At 47.5% G+C, this 24,703-nt stretch overlaps 1 protein-coding gene across 3 annotated transcripts in view; it reads right to left on the reverse strand.

Annotated features, from left to right (window-relative positions):
• na (sodium leak channel non-selective protein na) overlaps positions 1-24,703 on the reverse strand; it is a 631,552-nt gene that overhangs the window by 543,626 nt on the left and 63,223 nt on the right. For all 3 annotated transcript variants that reach the window (XM_069314566.1, XM_069314565.1, XM_069314567.1), the window contains exons 4-8: positions 22,674-22,897; positions 22,121-22,249; positions 17,922-18,070; positions 17,483-17,730; positions 11,033-11,254 (exon numbers count right to left, since the gene is read on the reverse strand). In XM_069314566.1, coding sequence (XP_069170667.1) covers positions 11,033-11,254; positions 17,483-17,730; positions 17,922-18,070; positions 22,121-22,249; positions 22,674-22,897 — 972 coding nt within the window. The remainder of the gene's footprint in view (positions 1-11,032; positions 11,255-17,482; positions 17,731-17,921; positions 18,071-22,120; positions 22,250-22,673; positions 22,898-24,703) is intronic.

Genomic DNA, 24,703 nt, shown 5'->3' on the forward strand with positions numbered 1-24,703 from the left:
ACTGATGAGGTACTCCTGGCCACCCCACAACACAACACACGGCAGTGAACGCCAAACAAGGCAAACAACGCCTAAGAAACTGAGGACAGAGAAGCGTCTATCCCGGTTGACATTAGCTTACGAACTGAAGCTAGGCAGCCGGCGCGGTAGGTCCGGGACTCCCCCTCCCCCTCTCGGGGCGGGGAGGGCAGCGTGGATGATCGGCACGGCAGTAAAGTGTGAAGCTTGCTTGTTTGCTTGTTTCCTTGGGATTGTAGGGAGTTTCTACCTCTCTGTTCGGTTTTTTGTTTTAGTTTTTTACCATGTGGGGTTTGTTTTGTTATGCCTACCTTTCTGGGTGCTAACCCCGGTCGATGGCAGATAAGGAAAACCCCAACTACGAGGGGGTTTTCCAGAGCCATTGCTCCCTGAAACCTCTCTGAAGGGGCCACGTTCTGGCGCTGGTCCCTGGTAGGTCTGAACTCCTTAGCTAATGTCTCGGTCTAATATAACATACATTAGCCTGATAAGCTCCAGGGAGCCGTTGGGGCTTCCCCACAGAAAGAACGCCAAGAAATTCCATACTGTCGCCGAAACGAAGCTCTCAGGTGGGACACCATCAATGAAGCGACCTGATCACCATAGAAATGGTGATACACCCACGTCAAAAAGACCAGATGCAAAGAGATGAGCAGAAGTTCAAACCCGCTTCGTACCGGACCGGTCCGACCTGCTGAAAAAGGCACAGCCACGGGAAACGCCCCCGAATTCGGACACCGAACGAATAGCACAGGAAACTATGGCTGGACCGGCCACCAAGGGGCCACAAGGACTACTCTCCCTGGAAAGGTCTCCAACCGAGCCTGAACCCTAGGCAACAGCTGGACCAGGGGGGAAGAGGTACAGGTAACCCCACCTCGACCAGTCCTGCCGAAAGGCATCCACCGCCAATGCCTCACAGTCGGGGAAGGGCGTCACATAGACTGGGAGACGCCGAGACCACGCCGATGCGAAGAGGTTCACGTCTGGGAGTCAACACGTCTGGCAGATCCAACGAAACGAGTCGTCGTCGACTGTCCATTCCGTAGACAGGGAAATGAAGCGAGACAGGCCGTCCGCCAGGATGTTGGACAGTCCCCGGATATGAACTGCACAGACAGCCAAACCCTGAGAATCCAGCAGATGAACCACTCGAAGGGACCAACTCCAAAGAGGCAAGAACCAAAGAGAACCCCCGCGGTTCAGGCAATGAACCACTGGAGAACAGTTCGAAAGGAGCTGGAAGGTCGATCCCCGAGCAACCCGAACCCTCCGAAGAACGAACCAGACTGCCACGAACTCCCAAACCATGCTGTGAGCCCGAGGGAAGGACGGATCCCACAGTCCCTGGCCGGCCTGGTGAGCACTGGTCACAAAGTCCCAGCCACGAGACGACGCATCCATGGGTGCATCCGTGGATGCTCTAACACATCGAGCGAAGGCTCGGGAAGGCGCCAAGGCACCGAACCCCTAAAAACCCTGAAGAGGAAGCCGGTGATGCAGCAACCGACACAAGGCCCCCGGAGACTGAATCCAACGATCGCAAGGGAGGCGGAAGGGGTGTCCCTGAAGGAACAAAAACAGACCCCGAAGCCAAACCCGGCCAGGCAGGTAGACTAGCATGGCGAAGTTCAGACTCCCACACAACCATTCGAGCAACCGCCGAGTGACCCGGGACTCCCTCAGAAACAGCCGACGGCAAGGCCACAGCCGCAGCAACGCATTTAGAGGAAGAGACAAGGAAACGGTCCGAGAATCCCAAACAAGACCCAGCCAGGTCCGAACCTGGGACGGAACCAGATGGGACTTCCTCCAGTTCACCAGGAACCCAAACCTGGCGAGCTGGGAAAGAACCATATCCCTGGCGAACAGACAAGCTGACCGACTGGGAGCCCACACCAGCCAGTCATCGAGGTAGGCCAAATCCCTAGATGATGCAACACATCGATGTGAACACATCGAGCGAAGGCTCGGGAAGGCGCCAAGGCACCGAACCCCAAAAACCCCGAAGAGGAAGCCGGTAACGCAGCAACCGACACAAGGCCCCCGGAGGAAGACCCCAACGATCGCGAGAGAGGCGGAAGTCATCTCAGAAGTCCCCCCTCACCCAGTATGAAAGGAAACTGCTGGAGAGGAGTTTTACGTTTGTGATAGGCCCGCCAGCATGCAAGATACTACAGGACACCATTGAGGACCTCAGCAACAGCTTGGAACACAGTATCAACCAAGTCTGGAGCAAGACGCAGATGGGTCACCACAACCCGGGTCAGACGCGTGAAAATGCGAGGTGCCAGATTCAAGCCAAAAGATAGGCAGCGAAAGCGGTAAGCGTGACGCCCCACCATGAAACCTAACCAGTCCCTGAACCCCGGATGAAGAGGAACTTGCCAATAAGCGTCCTTGAGGTCCAGGGACACCATCCAGGCACCCGGCTCCCGTTGATCCACACACTCCCGTTTCGGCACTGGAAACAGGCAGGAAGCCCACCTGAGGAAAACCCCTAAAACCTCTCTGAAGGGGCCAGGTTCTGGTGTTGGTCCCTGGTAGGTCAAAACTCCATAGCTAATGTCCAAAAAGTTCCAACACGTGTTATTATCTCTGCTACTGGCATGTTAGTATCTTGTCGTCATCTATCTGGGTAACTCAACATGGGCTATTTTAAGTGCAAGGAGCAATTGCAGGTCCTCTGTGAGCACCCAGTCATTACAGCTTTTATCGACTTACAAAAGCTTAGTGTGAATTGACAATGGGTTGTTAACAATAACGGCTAGCTACAGGAAGCCTCCCCCAAGAAACCTGTTAGAAAGAGCTGTTTCGCTACATTCTACTCTGGTTAATTTTTTGGCTTAATGATATATTGTACATAGATACATTACTGACTGAGAAAGATAGAAAGCTGTTGTACGTGTTGTGACGGTAACGCGTTGGTGTTCGGCTGTTTAAGGCTAGGGGTATGGCCTCGTCACATAGTTATAAAAAAAAATAGAAAAACTGGAACTTCGTCTGTGGTAAGGTAAGGAGAAGACACACAAAACACAAGTAAAACTTTAACAATGAAATTTTAATTACGTTAAATAAATCAAAACATGAAAATATGGACAAACAAATATGTATAATAAAATCAATGAATCAAAATAATAAGAATACTTAAATGACACAATGAAAAGTTACGTTAAGGCAAAATAACAAGAAGTGCAACACAAAGGTTAAGTGGGAGGTGCTGGAATATTGGCTTAAAGCCACCACCTCTCTCAGTACACGCTAACGTCTAGCTGGGAGGAGTGCTGGCTACGAAAGCACGGAACATTCTGAAGACTGATGTTGGGGCGACCCCAGACATCGGGTAGTATTGGGGGGCGAGTGCAGGTGCAGCCAGACCGGCGACCAATCAGCGGAGCCGTAGCGATCAACGGGTAGTTTGGTGATTTGGGTCCGAACAGGTGGCGGGCTGCATACGTTTCTGCTCACCCTTGCAAGCCTTGCTGGTGCTGGTGTTGTTGTCGTTGTTGGACATTTCTTCCATAGTCTTTTTATATAATTGTGAAGACGTAATTTTGGAGGGAAGAGCAGGCTCAATCTCTTGAAGGAGATTATCGTCACAACTCTCCCCCGAAGCCTGCGGTTCTGGAAGAAGTACGTCGTTATGTGGTGGAGTAATGGATGGAGTCGCTTCTACTTCATAAACTCTGGAGAGGGCATCGGCTATGGTGTTGTCAGAACCCTTGATATAGCGGATCTCCAGGTTGAAGTCTTGTAAATACAGAGCCCATCGTAGAAGACGCTGGTTGGTGAATTGGGCTTGATGTAGGAAGCGGAGAGGGTTGTGGTCTGAGAAGATGGTGGTAGACCTGGCGCCTTGTAGGTACGGAGCGAAGTGTTGGAGGTTCAGGACGATGGATAGTAGCTCCTTTTCAATAGTGCTGTAGTTCCTCTGGTGTGGTTTCAGTTTGTAGCTGTAGTAGCTGACAGGTAGAACTTCCTCGCCTCGTTGTTGCATCAGGACACCACCAACGCCGGTACCACTGGCGTCGACATGAAGGACGAAAGGCTTGGTGATATCTGGAGAGGCGAGAATGGGGTTAGAACAGAGGAGGAATTTGAGTTGTTCGAAAGCAACGGTTTGCTGCATGGTCCAATTATACCGTTGCTTGGGACTGGTTAATAGAATTAGAGGTGTGGCGACTGTACTGAAATTCCTCACAAACCTACGGTAGTAAGAGGCAAGACCAAGGAAGCGCAGGAGCTGCTTCCTGGTGGTAGGCTGTGGATACTGTAGGATGGCTTGAGTGTGTGAGTCTAACGGAGCTATGCTGCCACTCCCAATAACATGACCCAGATAACGCACTTTACCTTTCGCGAAAGTGGACTTGCCCAGGTTGATGGTGAGGCCGGCTGTCAGGAGCTTGGAGAACAGACGTCGCAGCTGGAGCAGATGTTCACTCCAGGAGTTGGAGGCTACGACGATATCGTCCAGGTAGGCGTATGTGTTATCCAAGCCCTGGATGACACGGTTGACAGCTCTTTGAAAGGTGGCCGGGGCATTACATAGTCCGAAAGGAAGGCGTTCATATCTGAAAAGTCCAAAAGGAGTGATGAAGGCAGATATCTCTTTAGCGCGCTCCGTTAGACACACTTGATAGTACCCCTTAAGCAAGTCCACTTGGGACAAGTACTGGGCACTACCAATGGCATCAAGGATGTCATCTATCCTTGGCAAGGGGTAAGCATCCTTGACAGTGACAGAGTTCAGTTTACGATAGTCAGTGCACAACCGCACCTTACCTTGGGGTTTGGGCACCAAGATACAAGGTGAGGCCCAGGGGGACTCACAAAGTGTAGCCAGTCCATGGTCCAAGAGGTACTGCACCTCAGCACGCATGACTTCCTTCTTGCTCGGGCTGATTCGGTAGAAGGGTTGACGAATCGGCCGGGTGTCGGGGAGCAGTTGGATGTCGTGCTGGGTAACATTACACTCTTGGGGATCATCTCTGAACAACTCTTTATGTTCTCTGAAGATCTTGACGAGAGGTGCACTATGATTATCCTGAAAGTATTTGGGAAGATCATTAAGGATTTCGGAATTAGAAAGCGCCGACTCCTTGTCAGTGCTTTCGGGAGGAGAAGCTGGGAAGGTCTCACTGTGGATGTAGGGTTCTGTGAATGTGGAATAGTTAATCAAGACAGTGGGAGGAGTACCATTATATTGCTTCAGGAGGTTGACGTGGCACAGCTGGGTCTTCCGCCGCCTATCAGGAGTCTCTATCACATAATTATTATTATTCCTGCACTCTTTGACGCAGTAGGGTCCTGAAAATCTGTTTTGTAAAGGTGAACCTGGGATAGGGAAATAAGCAAGGACGAAGTCTCCCGGCTTGAATTTTCTTACTTTGCTGGTCTGGTCGTAATGAGTCTTCATTCTCACCTGGGCTTTCAATAGATTATCATGAGCAAAGCGGTGGACTCTCTCTAGAATGTGTTGAAGGTTTTGAAGAAACTGGGGCACATTCTGATGCTCACTGAAGGTGGCATCTCTGAGAGAGTCTTTGAAAGCCTTAAGGGGAGTACGGCACTTACGGCCGTAGAGCATCTCATAAGGAGATACTCCTAGGGACTCATTGGGGAGACTTCTGAAAATACACATTATTAGGTCAATCTGCTTATCCCAATCCTTTGAGGTTTCACTACAAAACTTTTTCAAGAGTGCTTTGATGGTCTGATGACTACGTTCAAGAGAACCCTGTGAAGCAGGATGATAGGGGCTGGACAATACCTGTTTGATGTTGAACTCCTCCAGTGTCCTTTTGAAGAGATCACTGGTGAAGTTGGTGCCACAGTCACTTTGAATCTCCCTGGGAAATCCGTATTGAGTGAAGATCTTCAATAGATGTTTGATAACCGTAGCAGCCGTGATGTTCTTCACTGGAACTGCTATGGGAAATCTGGTGGTAGGACACAGGATGGTTAGGATGTAGGCGTTACCTGAACTGGTCCGAGGTAAAGGACCGACACAGTCTATTATGAGTCTGTGGAAAGGTTCCGCAGGCACCTGTATGGGAATCAGTGGTGCTCTGGGAATGGAGACGTTCGGTTTGCCTGCCATCTGACATGTATGACACTGTTTTACGTACTGTTTGACGTTATTTACCATACCTGGCCAGTAGTAGTCTTGGCGAATCCCATGGTAAGTCTTGTTGAAGCCGTAGTGGGAGAATGCTCCATGGGCCAGGTGTAGAATAGTGGGCCGCAGGCTGGTGGGAATCACAAGTTGTTCGGTGTTGGCCCAATCGTCCTCCTCCTTCAGTTTACTGGGTCTATATCTGCGGTAGAGCAAGTCGTTCTCTAGGAAGAACCCAGGAATACTGTCGGGTTGAGTCTCAGCCTGGAAAAAAAATGGTGTTAAAGTAAGATCTTCCCTCTGCAACTTACGGAACTCCAACTTGGTCAGATGCGGGGGTAGTTTCTGAGGGTCTTGAGGGACAGCGGTAGCAGTAGAGTCAGCTGGCTGTGGACGTGCGGCTTGTGCACAGGTGGTCACGAGAACCGGAGGAGAAACTTCATCACTCTCTTGAACCTCTGCTGGAACATACTCAAGAATAGGGTTACTTGGCACAGAGTTACACACCTGGGGTTTGTCCATGACGATCAGGTTGGTCGGTTGCAGGTCTTCTGCCAAGTCGTTGCCTAGGAGAAGTTGCACTCCAGGCATGGGAAAAGGCTTTTCCCTGACGGCGACTTGGACTTCCCCGTTCACGTAGGGACAATCCAGGTGGACTCTGGCGAGAGGGTATGGAGTGGTAGCAGTGAGGTCAGTGATGAAGACTGTTTCCCCGGTGTAGACTATGTTGGGCACAGCCGACTTCAAGATGATCGATTGTAGAGCCGCTGTGTCCCTCAAGATCTTCAATTTGAAACGTCCCTCCGGATTTGAACCGTTGGCAGAGACAGTTCCAGTATACAGGTGGTTACTGAAAAGAGAAAGATCATTAACATCAACACCAACATTCATCACAGGCTTACCGGACTTAGGAGGAGTTGGTTTGGGTCGTTGTTGGTCAGTGGTTCCCTTGTATTGAGACTTACCACACTTGTCTATGGTATGTCCATAGAGTCTACAATATTTGCAGTACAGTTGTGAACCAGCTTGATCGGGGCTCACCTTCTCGTAACTGTACCACGACTTCTTACTGGAGGATGGTTCAGGTGTCAGCCGGTGGATGAGGCTGTAAGTGTCAGCCGACTTAGCACACTTCAGGTAGTCGGTTTCTTCTTTATCTGCTAAGTAGAGGCGGACAGGAGGCGGCACACGTCTCAAGAATTCTTCAACAAGCATCAGGTTGACGAGTTCTGTAAAAGTAGAGACATGTGCTGCTTCCAGCCATTTCATGAAATACCTCCGTTTCGTGTTAGCAAACTCGAGGAAGGTAGTGGTACTTGCCTTCAGGTGGTCACGGAATTTCCTTCTATAACTTTCAGTAGAGAGGAGGTAGGCGTCCAACACTGCTTGTTTCAGAGTGTAGTAGTCATTCTCAGACGCCAAAGTACTGAGTGTGACTGCAGCTCTACCTGTAAGATGGACTCTGAGAAGTGTGGCCCATTGGTCGACAGGCCAACTGAGTTGATTAGCAAGGGTTTCAAAGGTGGTAAAGAACACATCAACTTCTGCTTCTACAAAGGATGGCATTAACTTACTTGCATGTGATATATTAAAACTGACGGGAAGATTGGCAGTAGCTTGCTGGCGTTGAGCGAGGTGTGAAGTTTCCAACGTGTATTCCCGTTGACGACACTCAAGAGCCAGAGTCGCTTGTTGCTTGTCATGTTCACGTTGCATTTCCAACTCGCGTTGTTTGGTTTCAAGCCGTATGCGTTCCCGCTCCTGGAGTAAGGCAATCTCACGTTCTTGTTCTTCCCTTCGTATGGCAGCTGCTCGTTCTTGTTGTTCGAGGGCTTCCCTTTGCTGTTCGCGGGCTTCCTTTTGCTGTTCACGTTCAATCTTAGCCAGCTCTAGTTTAAGTTTCATCGTTGCCAAGTCAGTTTTATCTGCAATATAGTAAGTTTCATGAGTTTCAGAGTCTATCTTACCCTGCTCTAAATAGTAATCCAGCAACAGGTTGTGTAGGTCATTTTTGTTGGCTTGATAGGGAACTTCTAGTTGATACTCATGTGCAAGAGTTTGTAGTTCAGTCCTCTTGGCACGACTTAAAGTCCCTATTTCACCTGCTGGATTTGCACGGAAAGTTTGGAGACGAAACATGGTGAAATTAGCAAATAAAGGTACACGAATGTTCAATAATGAAATGTCAGAAACAGGACAACGTGGCAACTGGTACCTATCCTGTGTGATCTTTAACAATTAACGTTAAGTGAAAGACATTAAATGATTAAATTAAATCAAGGGCGCAGGAAATCTTGTACCCGGTACTCATGTAAGAGAATAAGGGCAAGAAAATCCTACTAACAAATGAAACAAAGTTTCGAAAACAAATGAAACAGTTAAATGCTTCAAAAGTAAAATTGGTAGTCCAAGGATGTAGGCATACCTTGCCAAGTCTCTAAAGGACATAAAGCAAGTTTTTCCTACTGAATTTAATATGATACTTACAGAATTAGCGAACTTTTGTGCTCTGAAAAAATAAGCTAATTCCCTACCGTTGTATGTATCATCATCTCTGACTGACGTGTAGGGGTGCGAGGTGTCAACTGGTGACGAGAACTGCTGCTGAGGTCCCAACTCAGCAACTAAAGTTCGAGCTAGAGGAACTATGGCCCTCTTTGTCCTCCTACAGTCAGATTGCAGAAGATTGGGTACTCTTGACCCGGGGCAGACCACAGTACCAGGGTACCAATATGATGATCTGTCAGAATGAGAAATATTCAAGGGACATAGATGGTAAATACGAGTAATAACATGGAGGGAGAGATGACCAATTAAGAGTATGACTGAGGCCTACAGTCACCACGTAATCCAAAGTTGTCTCACCTTCACTATATGTTACTCTCGTAATGCACAATACACCGCACCTTATAAAAAATGAAATTGAATGAAAAATAGTAAAGCTACGTTAACAAAGTTAAATACGCTTACCATAAATTACCACTTGGCACCAGTACCTGAGTGAGGCTCCTAGGACAGGCCCCCATATAACTTGTGACGGTAACGCGTTGGTGTTCGGCTGTTTAAGGCTAGGGGTATGGCCTCGTCACATAGTTATAAAAAAAAATAGAAAAACTGGAACTTCGTCTGTGGTAAGGTAAGGAGAAGACACACAAAACACAAGTAAAACTTTAACAATGAAATTTTAATTACGTTAAATAAATCAAAACATGAAAATATGGACAAACAAATATGTATAATAAAATCAATGAATCAAAATAATAAGAATACTTAAATGACACAATGAAAAGTTACGTTAAGGCAAAATAACAAGAAGTGCAACACAAAGGTTAAGTGGGAGGTGCTGGAATATTGGCTTAAAGCCACCACCTCTCTCAGTACACGCTAACGTCTAGCTGGGAGGAGTGCTGGCTACGAAAGCACGGAACATTCTGAAGACTGATGTTGGGGCGACCCCAGACATCGGGTAGTATTGGGGGGCGAGTGCAGGTGCAGCCAGACCGGCGACCAATCAGCGGAGCCGTAGCGATCAACGGGTAGTTTGGTGATTTGGGTCCGAACAGGTGGCGGGCTGCATACGTTTCTGCTCACCCTTGCAAGCCTTGCTGGTGCTGGTGTTGTTGTCGTTGTTGGACATTTCTTCCATAGTCTTTTTATATAATTGTGAAGACGTAATTTTGGAGGGAAGAGCAGGCTCAATCTCTTGAAGGAGATTATCGTCACAGTGTACTTCAGAGTGCAGTTTAGATTTAGGTTCCAAGGATCTAAGCATGAAATGTGTTCAAAACTCAGTCTGCTATTTATATTTGTGTAAACATTGTACTAGTCATGTTACTAAAAGGAAAACCAGGATAAATGGATGAGATAGTCCCAAATAGGAGAGTGCCGAGGTACTCCAGTCGTGGTACTCCAGTACTATAGTCACCAGTCTCCGTGGTGTAGTGGTAAGACACTCGCCTGGCGTTCCGTGAGCGCTTTGTCATGGGTTCGTATCCTGGCCGGGGAGAATTTACTGAGCGCAAATATTTAACTGTAGCCTCTGTTTAACGCAACAGTAAAATGTGCACTTAGTTGTAACAATGATTCTTCGGGGCGGGGATCGTATTCCAGGGACCTGCCCGAAACGCTACGCATACTAGTGGCTGTACAAGAATGTAACAACTCTTGTATATATCTCAAAAAAAAAAAAAAATAGAATTGACTTATTATTGAACATTTTATGACTATGGAAATTTCTAAAGTGCAGAAGGTTTTTGCACGCTATCTTGAGGTTATCTCGAGATGATTTTGGGGCTTGGCGTTCCCGCGGCCCGGTCCTCGACCAGGCCTCCTTTTTTGTTACACATCCCCAGGAAGTAGCCCGTAACAGCTGTCTAACTCCCAGGTACCTATTTACTGCTAGATGAACAGAAGCATCAGGATGAAAGAAACTCTGCCCACTTGTCTTTGCCTCTGCTGGGAATCGAACCCGGAACCCTAGGACTACAAATCCCGAGCACTATCTACTCAGTCGACAGGCTCCTTCAATCCCAGGCAACACTTCAATCAAAGAATCATCAGTAATTTACCATAATACATTCTGACTTTCAACTCATTCACCTTAGGATGAGGCTTACATTCCTGGATTTTTCCTCAATATGAAACATCAAATTTAAGGAAAGAACCAGACAACATAACTCATCTTTAGGAAAACTCCCAGTATATCACGCTTAGTCTGTCTCCAATCCTTCCGGAGGCTTCATAGGCCAAACTCACTTGGTCTCCGAGTGTTGGAACACTCAAGCCTACGCTCTACGGAAATGTTGTCCCACAGAGTATTAGTTTAGCATGGCATCTACACATCCCTTTTACATATAAAATTTTTGGATAAAAATACATATAAAAATTACTCCTACATACCTCCATGTAATAATAATGTTGGTAAAACTCTTCCCTCTCTCTTCCGTCATGTTTGAAACTTAAAGAGGCGGCAGCTATGGCATTAGCAACAATGGCTGCCATTATAAGAAGGTAGTAGCCAGCACTAACAACAACCTTCATGCAGAACTTTGGTGCCCATCCTCGAGGTTTGTTGTCATCTACATACAGCAGTTTCCATCCATGGTCATCTCCAGACAAAATCTAAATAAAAAATTCTTCTTTTACAGGTCCTGTATAGACTCCAATATTCACATACTGTACAATAAACATTTGTGCAAACACATACTTGTATGTATGACTGAGCACTCACAAGTGCATACCTGCTATATGGGTCAATATTGTACAATAAACACTTGTGCAAACGTGTGTGTAATTGCCGTAGTTACAGGGTGAAAGTTAAGCTTGTGGTGTCCCATCTTCCCAGTACTCTTTGTCATATAACCCTTTGAAATTACTGACGGTTTTGGCCTCTACTACGTTCTCACTGAACACTTAACTCGTTAAGTGTGTGTGTGTAAATGAGTGTGTAATTCTAAGTGCTTGCATGCTATATGGATGAATACAATAAAAATACAAAGATGGGGCATTACAACTGTAAACAACAGATTGGTAAGTAAAATTGACTGAAAAATGCTAACACTGAAGGGAGACAGATGGCAAGCAACCAGCCACACCAAACTGTGCCTACTGCTGATTACAACAGAATGAGTGACATACTGGTATTACTCTTCTTGGGCCCTAAAAGCTACAGATTCAATAGTCTATGTCTTTCATCATTATGTATCACTTTAAAATAAACTGTATATCATTTGCTAAATTTTTTCACAATTCATATATGCATGATTACTTCTCTTATTTTTTTAGGTGCTTTTCCAATAAATTTACAGCTCATTTCACGTACAGTATTATTTTAAGTAATGCTTAAAATACTCTGTGTGTGTACTTAGTGGCTTTATATAATATACAATTACAGTACCTACTAAGAAACCACTGTAACACATTTTTTGTATATCTTATATATAAAATGTTGGTACCTGTATTATTATTATTAATTATTATTATTATTATCGTTATCATTATTGAAAATATCAGTAGGAGCCATGGGGAAGATTCAAATCTATGCTCAGGGTACTCCCAAGCACATACCTTAGACCATCAACACCATGACATGGTCAAAAGCAATGCAACCTTGGATTCAAGTGAATCCTCTAAGAGTCCTGAGACTTCAAATGAAGCCAAGTCAGGGTTTTCCCACATTGTCCCCATGCACTCTGGCTATGGTCTAGGAGTTCACCTCCAATGCTTCTCTTCAAATGCTTAAAGTAATCATCACATTACTGTGATGTATCAATGAGAAAATCAGTCGATACATCACGTTAATGAAATGTATCATGTTAATCTGCCCGAAATGCTATGTGTGCTTGTACTCACCTAGTTATGCTTGCGGGGGGTTGAGCTTTGGCTCTTTGGTCCCGCCTCTCAACTGGTGTACAGATTCCTGAGCCTACTGGGCTCTATCATATCTACATTTGAAACTGTGTATGGATTCTGCCTCCACCACATCACTGCCTAATGCATTCCATTCGTTAAGTACTCTGACACTGAAGAAAAATTTCTAAATGTCTCTGTTGCTCATTTAGGTACAATGTTTCTACTACCTGTGTCCCCTTGTTCGTGTTCCACCCATGCTAAAGAGTTTGTCTTTGTCCACCCTGGCAATTCCCCTGAGAATTTTGTAGATGGTTATCATGTCTCCCCTTACTCTTCTGTTTTCCAGGGACGTGAGGTTCAGCTCCTTTAGCCTTTCCTCGTAGCTCATACCTCTCAATTCCGGGACGAGTCTGGTGGCATACCTCTGAATCTTCTCCAACTTTGTCTTGTGTTTAGCTAGGTATAGATTCCAGGCTGAGGCTGCATATTCCAAGATTGGTCTGACATATGTGGTATACAGGGTCCTGAACGATTCCTTACACAAGTTTCTAAAGGCAGTTCTTATGTTGGCCAACATAGCTTATGCCGCTGATGATATCCTTTTGATGTGGTCCTCTGGGGAAAGGTTCGGTGTGATATCAACCCCAGATCTTTCTCTCTATTTGACTCTTGCAGGATTTACCTGCTTGATACCTGCTTGATGGGGTTCTGGGAGTTCTACTCCCCAAGCCCCGCCCAAGGCCAGGTTCGACTTGTGACAGTTTGGTCCACCAGGCTGTTGCTTGGAGCGGCCCACAGGCCCACATACCCACCACAGCCCGGCTGATCTGGAACTTCTCTTACAAAACAGTCCAGTTTTCTCTTGAAGGTGTCCACGGTTGTTCCGACAATATTTCTTATAATCGCTGGGAGGACGTTGAACAGCCGCGGACCTCTGATGTTTATACAGTGTTCTCTGATTGAGCCTATGGCACCTTTGCTCTTCACTGGTTCAATCTTGCATTTTCTTCCATATCGTTCACTCCAGTACGTTGTTATTTTACTGTGTAGATTTGGGACCTGGCCCTCCAGTATTTTCCATGTGTATATTATTTGGTATCTCTCTCGTCTCCTTTCTAGAGAGTACATTTGGAGAGCTTTGAGATGATCCCAATAATTTAGGTGTTTTATCTCGTCTATGCATGCCATATATGTTCTCTGTATTCCCTCTATTTCAGCAATCTCTCCTGCTCTGAAGGGGGAAGTGAGTACTGAGCAGTACTCAAGACGGGACAACACAAGTGATTTGAAGAGTACAACCATTGTGATGGGATCCCTGGATTTGAAAGTTCTCGTAATCCATCCTATTATTTTTCTGGCTGATGCAATATTTGCTTGATTATGCTCCCTAAACGTTAGATCGTCAGACATCATTATTCCCAAATCCTCTACATGCTGTTTTTCTACTATGGGAAGATTCGATTGTGTTTTGTACCCTGTATTATGTTTCAGATCCTCATTTTTGCTGTACCTGAGTACCTGAAATTTATCACTGTTAAACATCATGTTATTTTCTGCTGTCCAATTGAAAACTTTGTTGACCTCTGCTTGTAATTTTTCAATGTCTTCAGCAGAGGTAATTTTCATGCTGATTTTTGTGTCATCTGTGAAGGATGACACGAAGCTGTGACGTGTATTTTTGTCTATATCTGATATGAGAATAAGGAACAGTAGCGGTGCAAAGACTGTACCTTGAGGGACAGAGCGTTTAACTTCGCTTGGACTCGATTTTATTTGATTGACTGTTACTCTTTGTGTTCTGTTCGACAGGAAAATCCAGCGTCCTACTTTTCTAGTTATTCCCATTGACCTCATTTTATGTGCTATCACCCCATGGTCACATTTGTCGAACGCCTTTGCAAAGTCTGTGTATACAACATCTGCATTTTGCTTTTCTGCTAGAGCTTCTGTGATTTTGTCATAGTGGTTGAGTAACTGTGATAGACAGGATCTTCCCGCTCTAAATTCATGTTGTCCTGGGTTGTGCAACTCATTGTTTTCCATAAAACTAGAAATTTGATTCCTAATCACTCTTTCAAACACTTTTATTATGTGTGACGTTAGTGCAACTGGCCTATAATTTTTTGCCAAGGCTTTATTTCCCCCCCCCCCTTGTGCAAGGAGCTATATCTGCAGATTTAAGTGCTGTGGGTATCTCCCCTGTATCTAGGCTCTTTCTCCATATTACGCTGAGTGCTCGAGCTACTGATACTTTAAATTTCTTTATGAATATTGAATTCCATGAGTCAGGCCCAGGAGCTGAGTGCATAGGCATATTGTCAATTTCTCTTTCAAAGTCTTCCGAGTTCGTGGTAATATCCGTTATATTATCTGCAGCTTGAATGTCATTCATAAAGAAGCTGTTTGGGTCATCAACTTTCATGTTGTTTATTGGTGTGCTAAACATAGCCTCATACTGGCTTTTTAGAATTTCACTAATCTCTTTGTTGTCCTCTGTGTACGTACCTTCATTTGTAATTAACGGTCCAATACTGGTCGAGGTTTTTGATTTTGATTTTGCGTATGTGAAAAAATATTTTGGATTTTTCTTTATCTCTTGTATAGCTTTCTGTTCCAATTCCATTTCCTCAGACTCATATAATCGCTTCAATGTTTGTTCTATTTCTTCGATCTCCCTGCTTAAGTTTATTTTCCTTGCTTGTGCTAGTTGTGTCTGCCGAAGCATTTCCGTTTTTTTTCCTTCTGTACAGTCGTCTGCATTCTCTTTCTAGAGTGGTCCTCTTTCTGCCCCTCCTCACAGGCACGTGCTTCAAGCAGACCTTGTAAGCTTCAGCTGTCAGTTGAGCTATTCCCTGTGTGGGAGTTTTGTCGCTTAAGATCGTCTCCCATTGAATGGTTGCAAGGTCTACTTTTTCCCAGTCAATCCTCTTATTGTTGAAATTGAATTGTTGAAATTGAATTGCTGATTTCACCTCCTAGATGGTACCTTGTGTTCAGCCTTCTGCTCCTTTCGCCTAATTTCATTACTTTACACTTTCCCGAGTTGAACTTTAGTAGCCATTTTCAAGACCTTTCCTCCAATTTGTCCAGTTCATCCTGTAGTCTCTGTCTATCATCATCTGTCTTGATTCTTCTCATAATTTTTGCATCATCAGGAAACACTGAGAGAAATGAGTCTATACTCTCTGGAAGATTGTTTACCTATATTAGAAACAGGATGTGTCCAAGTACAGAGCCCTGTTGGACTCCGCTGGTGACATATCGCCATTCTGATGTCCTCCCCTTCACAGTTACTCACCGTTTCCTGTTGCCTAGATACTTCCTTATCTACTGGAGTACATTACCTTTTGTTCCTGCCTATTGCTCCAACTTTTTTAACAGCCTTTTATGGGGTACTGTATCAAAGGCTTTCTGACAGTCCAAGAAAATGCAGTCTACCCACCCTTCTCTTTCTTGTCTAATATTTGTTGCGTGGTCATAGAATTCTATTAAACCTGTGAGGCATGATTTACCATCTCTGAGCCCATACTGGTGGTGTGTCACAAAGCTAATGGCTTTACAAGAATGCAAAAACATCAATGCTATATACTCTCATAAACCCAATGTACCTTCTTGCATATAAATAAATATATAAATAAATAAATAAATAAATAAATAAATAAATAAATAAATAAATAAATAAATAAATAAATAAATAAGCAAACAAATAAATAAATGTGATTTCCTTGAGCATTTGAAGAGAAGCATTGGAGGTAAACTCCTAGACCACACCCTGAGTGCAAGGGGCCAATGCGGGAAAATCCTGACTTGCCTTCAGTTGAAGGTTTAAAATCCTTTGAGTATTTATTTGAATACTAGATTGCACAGCTATTGACCATCTTGTGGTGTTGTGGTCTAAGGCGTGTGCTTACAAGTACCCAGAGCATAGTTCTGAATCCTCCTTATGGCTCCTAGTGATTTTCTCATTGATACATCACATTAATGTGACTTTTTTGTGCATTATTATTATTATTATCAATGGGAGCAATCAAAGATTACCTAACTCAAGCAAGTTTCATTTAACTCGATGCACTATGCAAGGTATTCAATCTCCACAAACATTTATTTCCTGCAGAAACAACCCTTTATCAGCTAACTATTGTGCATAGCTTGCATCAAATATAACAGTTTTAAGTGTATGTCGCACTCCGTTGCTACAATTTTCTATACTCCTGGAGATGTAGGCAATGCTGTTAGGGGTTAAACAAGGGTAGCCAAGGTTCTCTTAAGTATGCTTACCTATCAGTGACTACGAGGTAGGGAGATCTAGCTCTTTATGCCCTTCCTCCTAGCCATTATACCTGGCAAGCTAAATACCTCTCTCAACATTAACGTTTTCACCATATTTCTTTTTAAAATTGTGTTTGTAATTGGCTTCAACAAACTTTTCATTCAATGCGCTCCACTTGCCGACCATCGATACAGGGGACGAGAACTTTCTTACATCTCTTTCACTCTACTGCAGGTCCAGCTTCCACTGATGTCCCCCTGTTCCTACAGCATTTTAATTTAAATACCCTTCTTTTATCCACTTTATTCTCCTTGAGGTCTTGTATGTAGTCATCATGTTGACCAAGTTTCTTCCTTCCTCTAAGGCTGTGAGGCTGAGTTCTCTCAACCTGTCTTCATAGCTGAGGCCTCTCAATTCAGGTACTAATATATGGGTAATAGAATGATGCAAACTTTCTTTTGTTTGTTGCAAGAAAGAAGTACTGGTAATATTTCCTTACCAGAAGTACTGGTAATATTAGCAGGTGATGGTGACAATAATTAGAACTGGTAAATAAATGATGTATGGTGACAGAAGGTATTAGAGTGAATAAATACATAGACCTCATCTGAGAGATTAGCTTAGTATTTGTCAGGCATAATTCAGATAAGATTATTTTAAATTAATCTGCTCAATTTCAAATAAGATGAAGTACTGTACTGATAATAACTGGATTGATGATTACGCACCTGAGTCGTGGCTTCTTGTTGAATATGTCCTCGGATTCCCCATATCTGTTGAAACTGCACGCGCATTTCATTGAAAGTTTCAGTGATAACAGCAATGAAAACGTTCTTGACAAGCCACGAGAGGAAGAAGATCATAGTAGTGAAGAAAAATGTTGCACGCCACCCAGGCAAGGAATCAATGGCCTGGTACATAATAATCACCCAACCTTCCTGGGATGCAGCTTGGTAAACTGTAAAGATACTTGTGGCTGCAAAGAAATTGTTAAGAATACAAATTATTTTCTAGACGTCAAACACATGTGAATAATCAGTAATTAAATCATTGCAGCAAATGTTACAAGAATGAAACTAGCAAAAATATAATATACAAGGCAAGTACTGTAATTGGTTTATTGTTACCATAGAAATGTTACACAGTTTAATGAGTACAATCACTTACCAAAATCACTGAAACCATTAAATCCACTGACTTTCTTGGCTAGCTTAAGAGGTATACATTTCATTCCTCTGGGACACTGATATCCCGAGTCTGCTTCAGTTGAGCAGTAAGTGTCAGGAATTGCCAAACTGTTCAAAGTACTGATGTTCCTGTGAAATTATACACGATGTAAACATAAAATGAGAGACTTATTAGAAAATAATACTGAAGAGTGACTCAAAATCAATGAAATACCTGTACACCATACTGTAATATTTATAACAATTGAACAATATTGCTAGTCAAACTCCATCCCTTCTCACTAGTTCTCTTGAACATATGCACTACACTAAGAGAACAAAACCAACATTAAATGCCATGAAACTCCTCTTTCCAGTGAATCCCATGTTACCTCCACACAGCTGTGTGCTCTCTTGTTGCTGGGCTGTGTGGCCAGTTGTTACTGGGCTGTGTGCCCAGTTGTTACTGGGCTGTGTGCACAGTTGTTGCTGGGCTGTGTGGCCAGTTGTTACTGGGCTGTGTGGCCAGTTGTTACTGGGCTGTGTGCACAGTTGTTGCTGGGCTGTGTGCCCTGTTGTTACTGGGCTGTGTGCCCAGTTGTTACTGGGCTGTGTGCACAGTTGTTGCTGGGCTGTGTGGCCAGTTGTTACTGGGCTGTGTGCACAGTTGTTGCTGGGCTGTGTGCACAGTTATTACTGAGTTGTGTGCCCAGTTGTTGCTGGGCTGTGTGGCCAGTTGTTACTGGGCTGTGTGCCCAGTTATTACTGAGTTGTGTGCCCAGTTGTTGCTGGGCTGTGTGGCCAGTTGTTACTGGGCTGTGTGCCCTGTTGTTACTGGGCTGTGTGCCCAGTTGTTGCTGGGCTGTGTGCACAGTTGTTGCTGGGCTGTGTGCCCTGTTGTTACTGAGTTGTGTGCCCAGTTGTTGCTGGGCTGTGTGGCCAGTTGTTGCTGGGCTGTGTGCCCAGTTGTTGCTGGGCTGTGTGGCCAGTTGTTACTGGGCTGTGTGCCCAGTTATTACTAAGTTGTGTGCCCAGTTGTTGCTGAGCTGTGTGCCCTGTTGTTACTGGGCTGTGTGCCCTGTTGTTACTGGGCTGTGTGCCCTGTTGTTACTGGGCTGTGTGCCCTGTTGTTACTGGGCTGTGTGCCCTGTTGTTACTGGGCTGTGTGCCCAGTTGTTGCTGGGCTGTGTGCCCTGTTGTTACTGGGCTGTGTGCCCTGTTGTTGCTGGGCTGTGTGCCCTGTTGTTACTGGGCTGTGTGCCCTGTTGTTACTGGGCTGTGTGCCCAGTTGTTACTGGGCTGTGTGCCCTGTTGTTGCTGGGCTGTGTGCCCTGTTGTTACTGGGCTGTGTGCCCAGTTGTTACTGGGCTGTGTGCCCTGTTGTTACTGGGCTGTGTGCCCAATTGTTGCTGGGCTGTGTGGCCAGTTGTTGCTGGGCTGTGTGCCCTGTTGTTGCTGGGCTGTGTGCCCTGTTGTTACTGGGCTGTGTGCCCTGTTGTTGCTGGGCTGTGTGCCCTGTTGTTACTGGGCTGTGTGCCCTGTTGTTACTGGGCTGTGTGCCCTGTTGTTACTGGGCTGTGTGCCCAGTTGTTGCTGGGCTGTGTGCCCTGTTGTTACTGGGCTGTGTGCCCTGTTGTTGCTGGGCTGTGTGCCCTGTTGTTACTGGGCTGTGTGCCCAGTTGTTGCTGGGCTGTGTGCCCTGTTGTTACTGGGCTGTGTGCCCTGTTGTTACTGGGCTGTGTGCCCAGTTGTTACTGGGCTGTGTGCCCTGTTGTTACTGGGCTGTGTGCCCTGTTGTTACTGGGCTGTGTGCCCTGTTGTTACTGGGCTGTGTGCCCAGTTGTTACTGGGCTGTGTGCCCTGTTGTTACTGGGCTGTGTGCCCTGTTGTTACTGGGCTGTGTGCCCAGTTGTTGCTGGGCTGTGTGCCCAGTTGTTACTGGGCTGTGTGCCCTGTTGTTACTGGGCTGTGTGCCCTGTTGTTGCTGGGCTGTGTGCCCTGTTGTTGCTGGGCTGTGTGCCCTGTTGTTGCTGGGCTGTGTGCCCTGTTGTTGCTGGGCTGTGTGCCCTGTTGTTGCTGGGCTGTGTGCCCAGTTGTTGCTGGGCTGTGTGCCCTGTTGTTGCTGGGCTGTGTGCCCTGTTGTTGCTGGGCTGTGTGCCCTGTTGTTGCTGGGCTGTGTGCCCTGTTGTTGCTGGGCTGTGTGCCCTGTTGTTACTGGGCTGAGTCCCTGGTTCTTGCTTCTGGGCTCTGTGCCCGGTTGCTGGGCTCGGGTGCCCGGCGGTTGCTGGGCTCGGGTGCCCGGCGGTTGCTGGGCTCGGGTGCCCGGCGGTTGCTGGGCTCGGGTGCCCGGCGGTTGCTGGGCTCGGGTGCCCGGCGGTTGCTGGGCTTGGGTGCCCGGCGGTTGCTGGGCTTGGGTGCCCGGCGGTTGCTGGGCTCGGGTGCCCGGCGGTTGCTGGGCTCGGGTGCCCGGCGGTTGCTGGGCTCGGGTGCCAGGCGGTTGCTGGGCTTGGGTGCCCGGCGGTTACTGGGCTCGTGTGCCCGGCGGTTGCTGGGCTCGTGTGCCCGGCGGTTGCTGGGCTCGTGTGCCCGGCGGTTGCTGGGCTCGTGTGCCCGGAGGTTGCTGGGCTCGTGTGCCCGGCGGTTGCTGGGCTCGTGTGCCCGGCGGTTGCTGGGCTCGTGTGCCCGGCTGTTGCTGGGCTCGTGTGCCCGGCGGTTGCTGGGCTCGTGTGCCCGGCGGATGCTGGGCTCGTGTGCCCGGCGGTTGCTGGGCTCGTGTGCCTGGAGGTTGCTGGTCTCGTGTGCCCGGCGGTTGCTGGGCTCGTGTGCCCGGCGGTTGCTGGGCTCGTGTGCCCGGCTGTTGCTGGGCTCGTGTGCCCGGCGGTTGCTGGGCTCGTGTGCCCGGCGGATGCTGGGCTCGTGTGCCCGGCGGTTGCTGGGCTCGTGTGCCCGGCGGTTGCTGGGCTCGTGTGCCCGGCGGTTGCTGGGCTCTGTGCACGGCGGTTGCTGGGCTCGTGTGCCCGGCGGTTGCTGGGTTCGTGTGCCCGGCGGTTGCTGGGGTCGTGTGCCCGGCGGTTGCTGGGCTCGTGTGCCCGGCGGTTGCTGGGCTCGTGTGCCTGGAGGTTGCTGGGCTCGTGTGCCTGGAGGTTGCTGGGCTCGTGTGCCCGGAGGTTGCTGGGCTCGTGTGCCCGGCGGTTGCTGGGCTCGTGTGCCCGGCGGTTGCTGGGCTCGTGTGCCCGGCTGTTGCTGGGCTCGTGTGCCCGGCGGTTGCTGGGCTCGTTTGCCCGGCTGTTGCTGGGCTCGTGTGCCCGGCGGTTGCTGGGCTCGTTTGCCCGGCGGTTGCTGGGCTCGTGTGCCCGGCGGTTGCTGGGTTCGTGTGCCCGGCGGTTGCTGGGCTCTTGTGCCCGGCTGCTGCTGGGCTGTGTGCCCGGCTGTTGCTGGGCTCTGTGCCCGGCTGCTACTGGGCTGTGTGCCCAGCTGCTACTGGGCTGTGCGCCCAGCTGCTACTGGGCTGTGTGCCCGGCTGCTACTGGGCTGTGTGCCCAGCTGCTACTGGGCTGTGGGCCCAGCTGCTACTGGGCTGTGTGCCCGGCTGCTACTGGGCTGTGTGCCCAGCTGCTACTGGGCTGTGTGCCCAGCTGCTACTGGGCTGTGTGCCCAGCTGCTACTGGGCTGTGGGCCCAGCTGCTACTGGGATGTGCGCCCAGCTGCTACTGGGCTGTGTGCCCAGCTGCTACTGGGCTGTGTGCCCAGCTGCTACTGGGCTGTGTGCCCAGCTGCTACTGGGCTGTGTGCCCGGCTGCTACTGGGCTGTGTGCCCAGCTGCTACTGGGCTGTGTGCCCAGCTGCTACTGGGCTGTGTGCCCGGCTGCTACTGGGCTGTGTGCCCAGCTGCTACTGGGCTGTGTGCCCAGCTGCTACTGGGCTGTGTGCCCAGCTGCTACTGGGCTGTGGGCCCAGCTGCTACTGGGATGTGTGCCCAGCTGCTACTGGGATGTGTGCCCAGCTGCTACTGGGCTGTACTGTACTACTGGGCTACTACTGTACCCTTAAACAATTTCAGTCAAAGTTATTTTTTCGGGAGATTTGAAAGCATATAGAAAAGTTGAAGTAAAGAAAAGTTCCTATATGAAAGTATATAGAAAACTGTGGTTACAAGTAAGGAAAGTTTAACCACCTCACCTTACGAGCAACAACACTTACTCTTCATTACTGTCATTCTTCACACAATGATTACTAAGTTCTCCAAACAGCTGTACACCAAGGAGACCATAGAGAGACATGAAGAACAGGAAAAAGAGTGTCACATTGTATATCTGTTGACTTGATCGCCTGAAAACAGAGATATCAATAAATAAATCTACAAACTAAGAGTGAACACAGTACAATATCTCAAAATATTATTAATTCAAGTTCACAGTAATCAGAAGTGTCATCTTAAAGGATGGGCACAGTGGGCAGTTGCCCAGGGGCCCCATGATTCTAGAGGCCACATGCTGATACATTATTCAGGAGAGATCTCATGGCTAAGTGGATAGTTTCTCGACCTCTAGCTGGTAAGGCCTCGGATCCAAATCCCTTTCCAAATTATACTTATAATATAAATAATTTGTGCATAACTATCTGACTATAATACTACACTTAGGGAATTTATCAAGACACATCATCTTGGTAGGGGCCCCAGTGCATTGCTTTGAACAGAGCCTACAGTGCTGTTATGAAGGCCCTGGTTATTAGTCATATAACAAATACTTACTTGACAATTTGTTTTAATCTGTTTTTTGGCATGGAAAATTTAAGGAAAATGCGTATAAGACGGACAACAATGAGCGGTCTTGGAGCACGGAGGACTGATAAGTAGCTGTGAGTGTCCACCCAGTCAGCCATTTCAAACATCTGCAGAATGACCGAGATCCATAAGAAGAATACCATACTTGCATCATATTGACACCATCGATCCTTCAGATAAGGTATCTCACCCTGTAGGGAGAAACAACATATTGTGAGTTATATCCTATACTGACAATTATAATAATCATATATTAGTTGATGAAGTTTACAAGAAGAGAATTAATGAATGAATGTAAGTGTAAAAGCGATTTTTACACAAAAACAACCTAGAACAAAATTGAAGTAAATAAATAAATAATAAATAAATAAATGTTTATTTAGGTAAGGTACATATATACAAGAAATTTTTACAAAGATTGGTGGACTTGTAGATAGAGCTAGTACATACAATGCCTAAAGCCACTATTACGCAAAGCGTTTCGGGCATGAAAAACTTAAATGACTAAAGCTTAATACTAATTGAGCATAAAGAGTAAAATGAAAATAAGAAATGAAAACATAGCTGAAAAAGCAGCACAAATACAATTCTGTCGACAGACAGCGCTCTTTAAAAAAACCAGCGTTGAATGTAATGAAACGCCATTTTCTAGGTGAGTCCCGGAGGCTCCCCGGAGCTATCCCAGGCTGATATGCTAATGTCAGACTTTGGCATCAGTCATGTGTATGGAGTTCTTAGGCCTACCGGGGACCACGACCAGAACCGGGCCCCCTCAGAGAGGCAAGGGGAGCAATGGCCTATAGAAGCCCCCGTGTGGTTGGAAGCATTCTATGTCTGCCATCGTCCGGAACAAGCACCCAGAAAGGTAAGCGCCCCAAAACAAACCCCTATTCTGGTTAAAATTGCTACCAAAAACCGAACTAGTGGATAGAACTCCCCAACCGAAAACAAGCAAACTAGTGTGACGTCACACACCGCCGCGCCGCTGTCTGCGCAGCTCCCCCCTCCCCGGGAGGGGGAAGGGGGAGCCCCAGACCCCCCGCGCCGGCTACCCACACCTCAGTTCTTGAGGCTGGATGTCAAAAACGCGAAAAACCGCCGACCGGAGGGAGGGAGGGATGCCGGGGAGCCTCCGGGACTCACTCAGAAAATGGCGTTTCATTACATTCAACGCTGGTTTTCTGGGGGAGCCCCGTCGGCTCCCCAGAGCTAACTACCCACAGACAGAAAAAAGAGGGACTTACCCGGGAGGCGGTCGTCGCTCACTCCTCAACTCGAAGCCGAGACAACTGGCTGCAACCGCCGACCCAAAGCAACACAGGCCCGATGGGGCCCAGGGACATTCACAAGGTAACGAGCAGCCAGGACCCTGTTCGACCGCCAAAATCCCCGCGCCCGAATATCAGACCGAGACATATTCCCAAAGACGGCAGCAAGAGCCGCGAACTTACGAACGTCATGGGACACCAACAAGGAGGCCACCTGATCACCATAGAGATGATGATAGACTCGAGTCAAAAAAACCATACGCGAAGACTCGACGAGAAGATCGAACCAGCCACGTGACGTACCAGCCCGATCTGCTGAAAAAGGCGGAGCCACGGGAAAACCCTCGGGTTCGGAAACCGAGCAACCAGCGCCTGAAACCAAGGGTGGGCCGGCCACCAAGGGGCCAGAAGGACAACCCTCCCCCGGTAAGTCTCTAAGCGAGTCAGGACCTGGAGCAACAGCCGAACCGGGGGAAAGAGGTACAGGAACCCCCACCTCGACCAGTCTAGCCGAAAGGCATCGACCCCGACGGCCTCGTGATCGGGGAAGGGCGCCGCATAAACGGGAAGATGCCACGACCAAGCCGATGCAAAGAGGTCCACTTTGGGATGCTCGAACGTCTGGCAAAGCCAACGGAAGGACTCGTCATCGACCGTCCACTCCGTGGAGAGGGGAACGAAGCGAGACAGGGCGTCGGCCAAGACGTTGGACACGCCCCGTACGTAAAC

The sequence above is a fragment of the Procambarus clarkii genome, chromosome 79 (assembly GCF_040958095.1).
Source record: "Procambarus clarkii isolate CNS0578487 chromosome 79, FALCON_Pclarkii_2.0, whole genome shotgun sequence".
Classification (NCBI taxonomy): Eukaryota; Metazoa; Arthropoda; class Malacostraca; order Decapoda; family Cambaridae; genus Procambarus; species Procambarus clarkii.